Genomic DNA, 6814 nt, shown 5'->3' with positions numbered 1-6814 from the left:
GATTAAATTGATGGTTGAATTGGTTGGACTAACCAAACAGACGGTCGAACTGATTTTTATCTATTTTAATAATTTATTCAATTGAACCTATTGTACTGATCAAACCTGTTGAACTAGGAACTAGTGGTTTGACCAATTGCCTACCAATCAAATTCTGAAAACCTAGAGCTTTGTTGATGATATGGTATAAGTAAAATTAATTATTTATTGTTTTTAATCAAATTAATTATCTATTTTTAATAATTTATTCAATTGAACCGATTGTATCAATCAAACCGGTTGAATTGTGAACCAGTAGTCTAAACAATTTACCAACCAATCAAATTTTGAAAACTTTGAGCTTTGTTGATGATATACTATAAGTAAAATTAATTATTTATTATTTGAGTTTTGAAAGAAAGATGAAAGAAAAGAGAATAAAAAGTTTTCATATTTTTTTAATCAATCTTGGATTTTGAAAATTTCAAGTTTTAAATTAAATTTTAAAACCCAAAATTTAAATTCAAATTAGATTTTTCCAAATTGAAATCCAATTTTTTATTTACTATCCAAACAAAAAAATTGAAATTTCAAATCCAAATTCAAAGTTTACAGGACATTAATTATTTCAAAAATATTCAAATACTCATAATTTTATGTAATTATTTATATTATGTCTGATTTAATTTATATTAATAATTTTTAATAAAAAATAATTTAATTTATATTATGTTTAAGATATGTTTTTTATTCGCCGATGGGGTCATCATACTAATAGTTGAATTATTATTTAGAGTTTACAAGTTATTTTTTTTACAACACATTAATTTAAATAAAATTTTTAAATAATTTAATAATTTAAATAAATTTTTTAATAATTCAATAATTATTTTAAAAAAAATTCTAAAAGTTAATTTCCTTAATAATTTAATAACTCTCAATGACTAGAGCTCAGAGTCTAAAGATTTAATCATACCCGTAGATCTTGCCACGAACGTGAGATGGGTACATTGACGTGGCTCAAGGGTAATTCAGGAATATGAAAGTTGATGTGGGGAGGAGCTAATGAAAGCATAAACCGGCAATAGAGGTTTTCGTTGGAAGGAAATTAAAAGCAAGGTTCATATTTCAACAGCAGGAGTAGCCAACCCACAGTTCCTGCAATTAATTTCCATCGAAAGTAAGGATTCTTTTTCGCATATTTCTTTTGATTGCTATTTGTTTTGATCTAATTTTTTCGCACTGGTTTTTTTCCCTTTTAATACCTAAATATTTAGCAACTTTTGATCTGCCAGTTCTTGCATTGCGTAGATTTTTGTTTTGTTTTTCTTAATCTGGCTAGTTTGTTACTTTTATTCTAGTTTTTTTATGCTTCTTAGTTGATTTGTTTATGTTCTTTGATATGAGATCTCCCCTATCTTCTTACTGCTGAATCGGATCTATTTCATTCATGTTCTTGTCCATTTTCATTTCGATTTCCTTACTAATTAAATTTGTAAATTCTTTTTGAAGGAACTGGTGATTAGATTTTGCATGTTAATAGAAGGACACAGTGAATGTTGAATATATCAGTTGCATCTTGAGAAGTTAGATTGAATAGTCTGGAAATCTGAATAAAAGAAGCAAAAGTTGTTGTTTTATTGCCGATAATTTGCTGAATATTAACATAAATTGTAAAATTTGTTGCTGAAATAACTTAAGTGGTGAAAGCTAGAACTTTGAAAATCTGGATTAAGCTCAGCTATTTGTATTTTGATTCGATTTCTTTAATCTTTTAACTAATTCTTCTTGTTTAATGTTGACTCACTTCTATTTCCAGGACTGTAAATTATGATAATAAGATACATTTGTTTTTAGTGTTGAAGATCAGAAGGAACAAAATAATTGATAAGAGTTAACAAGACAGCGATGTTCTCTCTCTTTTATGGACTTTGGAAGTACCTTTTTAGTAAGACAGAGTTTCATGTACTCATTCTTGGAATTGATAAGGCTGGGAAAACGGTAATATCTTTCAACTTCTTTCTCGGGGTTTTAAAGTTGATTTTTTATTTATGCCTGCAAGATTATTAATGATTGTTGTAGGCTTCATCCATATTTAACTCTTGGCTAAAGGTTTCAGGCTTTCAGCACTGATCTTTTGTGCTATTTGTGGTAGACTTTGTTGGAGAAGCTGAAATCAGTATACTCGAACTTGGCAGGCGTACCACCTGATCGGATTGTTCCAACTGTGGGACTTAATATTGGTCGGATTGGAGTTTCAAATACGAAATTTGTGTTCTGGGACCTAGGAGGCCAGGTAAGTAGAGTGCATGTATAAAGTAACGCAATTGATTAAATTTCTTGCAATGGTGATTTGCATGAACGTACACCCATGCTTTTTGAATTCTACTTAATATATTTCTTTTTGAAAGCTTTCAGTCTTTTAACTAATTTAGCTGCAATGTATTTTAAAAAGAACTTCTCACGGCACCTTTGGTCCACTGTTATCGAAATGTTTATAGGGGAGATAAACTGACAATATGCAGTGCAATGTTTGATGCTTAAACCTTGGCGTTTTAACTTTATGTTTCTTTGCCCATGAAACATATATCCGAAGCAAGCTTCATATGTGATACAAATACATCTGTTTCCTATGTTTCTCAGCCTGGTCTGCGCTCAATTTGGGAGAAATACTATGAAGAGGCACATGCTGTGATATTTGTAATTGATGCTGCTTGCCCTTCACGTTTTGAGGACTCAAAATCAGCACTTGGTAAGTATTGTCTAATTCTTAATGATAAGGGCTTATACTGTTATAGTGCCGAGGCTTTGACTACAGTTTCGAAATTGTGAGGTTTTGTGATGATGACATATTGAGTTACTTGCCTTCTTTTCCATATCCAGAAAAAGTTCTTAGACATGAAGATCTGCAGGGAGCCCCTCTCTTGATATTAGCAAACAAGCAGGTACTGTTAGTCCTAAATGATAATCCCAAATCCCTAAATCCTGGTTATATATAATATTGACAATGAAAATCCCTCCCATTTGTTTAAAGCATCTATGAGACATCCTTGTTTGCGTAACTTATATCTCTCCTTATATCGTTCTTATTTATTGCTGCATTACGTGTCTTTTCTGTTGCATTTTTTAGTTTCATGGCAACCTTAATGAAACTCTCTTGAGCTTAGTAACTGTTCTATCAGTTTTGCCTTTATCTTTTATGAGTAATACCGTTGATGTTTTTCTTTCATCTTGTATGAATTTGGTCAGTGATCATGGTTTTAACAGTTGTGCTTCAATGCAGGATCTCTCAGAAGCTTTATCAGCTGAAGAACTTGCCGAATACCTAGATCTTAAAAAGTTGGACGAAAGGGTTTACATGTTTGAGGCGGCTTCTGCTTTTGATGGGTAAGTTTATTCATGACACTCTTGTCCCCATCAAGTTTGAGCTTGATTTTTCTGCCTGGATGCAGAGGGAATGTTAAATTCAATAATTATTATTGACTATTGACTGCAAGTTTTATATGGAGCCTTGTCCAGTCATGGCCATTACAACTACCGGGTTCACGTTTACAAAGATAATAATTGTTGAAGTGTTTTTCCACGCAGGATGGGGATTAAAGAAGGTGTTGAATGGTTAGTGGAGGTAATGGAGAGAAGCAAGAGAACCGAGACTTTGAGAATTCGTGCAGGTATAACTGGTCCTAATTAGAGCTTTAGAGGGAAAGAAACCGAGTTACAGCTGCTTCACCCTTTTTTTGTAGCTTCTGTGAATAAATCAGGGTTCACATTAGGTTTTATATTGATTAAAAGTTAAATCAATTTTTTCCCACTTGTAAGCTATGGCTTTGTTATTATAATTATGTTGTGTGAAATTCAGATAATACTAATAATGTCTTCAAGTTGTCACCATGGAAATGACATCTCAGTTCTCATTTATACTAATTGTAAAAGATGACTATTTTATACGAGAAGGAATTTATTTTGAAAGGAGCACTTAAAATTACGTAACGTAGAAGCACCAAGGACATACGACATGCAAAAAAAAAAAAAAAAATCAATTAATTAGGCTATCTGTTTATGTTCTGTTTTTCTGTTTTCCCAACTTAACAACTTCGAGTGGTGAAAAGATAGGATGTTGTCCTAATAGGGCTAGTGTTTAAAGGGGTTTGGTTTTACTTGTTAAATATACACACACGTATACGGGGAGAAATCTCTTGCATTAGTGTATGATAAAATGATTCAACTATTGAATTTATCGATATAATTTTACTTATCATTAATGTAAACTTGAATTGATCCAATATCTCTATTATTGATATAATATTAATATTATCTATGTATATCGATAAATATATGTAATAGCTACAGTTACCATGGGAGGAATTCTCCAGCCACTTTAATTGGAGATCCGTGAGCTCTATTTGTTTTTACTTTCCTGCAGCTGGTTTTGAAGCTTGTCGAGGAACATTTGAGTTTAAAAATGCATCCTTCACGAAACGAAATACATATTAACTCACGGGATCATTATAAAATTCAATATTAATACCCTTATGGTATTTTGGAATGCCGACCTGAAACTTGGATATAACCCGAGTTATCGACTGACTACTTGAGTTTGGGTCCCACCAAGTGGATATGTTAAATGCTTGTGGGGATACGAGCCTAGTTTGCATGTTCCTCGGTGTTCGCAAGCAAAGGGTGCGAAGCCAAATGAATGAACTGGTGAACACCTGGACCAGCAGCTATGTGTTAAGTCTAGGACAACATATGTATCGACATGGATAGAGCCTACCTAGGATGTCATTTCCATGAGCAATAACCATGTCATAAATATGCGATTCTCCTCACCAAGAGGACACAACAAATTCTCAACATTTTTGTGTGGTGAGCATGGACAGACTTCCAATTAATAAATTTTCTTTTAGTTTGAAAAACCAGCATGACTCACCCAAATGAATATCCCTCATTAACTTTTCATCCAAAAAAACTGGAGCTTCGGGTTCAGGTGGTCAACCCATCGAGGCAGATTTGTTAAAATTTGGGTAACGTGACTCATGTCGAAGCTTCGAACACATTTGACTTAAACTTTCCTTCTAGCCAGGGGTTATCGTTTTCCTTTGGTCAAGAAGTGTCGTAGCAACAATTCTTGGCTTTTCAAGAATAGATGAGGTATCAGATGGCCCTGCAGAATGTGAGATTTGAGCAACAAGCATTTCATCAAGAACTCTTGAAGCAGAATGAAGAGCTTAGGAGAAAGGTATAATCTGACAAATCTGATTTTCATGATATTGTGGCTATATAGGAGGAAGGACTAGTGATGCATGCAAAGGAATGACAGAGTGAGATGGATGCATTGCGACCAGACGTGAGGGCTTTTTATCCTAAGTCTTAGGATATGGATTGGCTTTTTTGTTCCAATAATCCTTTGGCTTCAAAGGTAGCAGTAGTAGATTTACCAAGTGATTTTAAGGTTCCGAAGGACATGTTTGAAGGAAGGAGAGATCCACGAGCTCATTTTATATAGTATAATGACTACATGAATGTGTTGGGGGCTTCAGATCCCGCAAAGTGCAAGGCTTTTTCCACGACGCTTAAGGGGAGTGTGAAGGATTGATACTTGTCTCTCCCCCAAGGGTCTATTCAAAGTTTTTTTAGTTAGATCAGATGTTTTTGGAACGGTTTAGAGCACATAGTGTAATGCCCCCACGCCCGAAACCGTCGCCGGAGTGGAGCCTGAGGAGTTACCGAACATAATTTATCAAATTAAGAACTTCAAATCTTTTGTTTCTACATTCACAGCTTTCTAGCTACCCGCATCATAGTTATAAGAAAAATCATATCTCGAGTTACGAAACTCAAAATCAAGATCCGTAAATTTTCCCTAAATATAAACTCATATATCTATTTACTAATTTTTTTCTAGAATTTTTGGTTGGGCCAATTAGTACAGTTTATTAGTTAAAGTATCCCCTGTTTCAGGGTTCGACTGCTCTGACCTCTGTGTATTACGAATCGGATATGTCTCTATACAGAATTTCAATGACTATGAGGTTTGTTTCTCTTAAAACTAGACTCAATAAGGAATCTGTACATATAAATAAAAATTTCTAATATTTTTGTAAACTTTATTATAAATTTTTAAAGTCATAATAGGGAATCTAGAAATCACTCTGGCCCTGTTTCACAAAAGTTTAAATATCTCATAAAATATAATTTATATGCCTGTTTTGTTTAATCCACATGAAAATAGACTCATTAAGCTTCAATTTCATAACTTACTCATCATTTAGTTCCATTTATACTATTTTTAGTGATTTTTCAAATTCATGTCATTGCTGCTGCAATATTCTGTTTTAAGGCAAGTTTCATCTTTCCATGAATTTTTATGAACTAGATAACCTATTAAACTTCCATGATATCAAACATGATCTAAATTTAACCATCACCATGACTTATCAATATCAAACGTTTTCTCAACCAAATATGGCCATATCATAAAATTATTTACACAAAATAGGTATATTGCTATACATGCCATACTTAAGTAGTTGTACAAGCCATTTACCAAGATGAAAGTCCTTTGGATAGTGTGATCGAACCTTCGACCCGTCCCGATTCCCGAGCTAGCTTGTTCAAAACTACAGTAAATAAAGAGGAGGGAGTAAGCATAAATGCTTAGTAAGTTCATATGTAAATAACAAGTAACATAACAATACAAATATACCAAACAACTTTAGCATGGTATCACCAAAACATATATCATATTTCTAAACATCATTCATCATCTTACTACCTTATCGTTGTTGTATCTATTATCAACCCAAGGGTTAAGAACATACCTGTCCAAAGTGTC

General features: G+C 33.1%; 1 protein-coding gene across 2 annotated transcripts; it reads left to right on the top strand.

Moving 5' to 3' along the window:
- Positions 1-980: 980 nt before the first annotated feature.
- Positions 981-3876, top strand: LOC107887173 (ADP-ribosylation factor-related protein 1). 2 transcript variants are annotated; one of them, XM_041077685.1, is made up of 7 exons: positions 981-1159; positions 1799-1980; positions 2135-2275; positions 2623-2731; positions 2863-2924; positions 3263-3366; positions 3568-3876. In XM_041077685.1, the coding sequence occupies exons 2-7, from the start codon at positions 1888-1890 to the stop codon at positions 3668-3670; spliced, it is 612 nt and encodes a 203-aa protein (XP_040933619.1). In that variant the 5' UTR covers positions 981-1159; positions 1799-1887; the 3' UTR covers positions 3671-3876. The 2 variants fall into 2 exon arrangements, with proteins under 2 accessions (XP_040933619.1, XP_040933620.1); XM_041077686.1 differs by having other exon boundaries at positions 1045-1159; positions 1837-1980.
- The last annotated feature ends 2938 nt before the right edge of the window (positions 3877-6814 follow it).

The sequence above is a fragment of the Gossypium hirsutum genome, chromosome A09 (genome assembly GCF_007990345.1).
Source record: "Gossypium hirsutum isolate 1008001.06 chromosome A09, Gossypium_hirsutum_v2.1, whole genome shotgun sequence".
Classification (NCBI taxonomy): Eukaryota; Viridiplantae; Streptophyta; class Magnoliopsida; order Malvales; family Malvaceae; genus Gossypium; species Gossypium hirsutum.
Note: the sequence above shows the minus strand (reverse complement) of the source record. Positions and strands in the feature narration are given on the sequence as shown.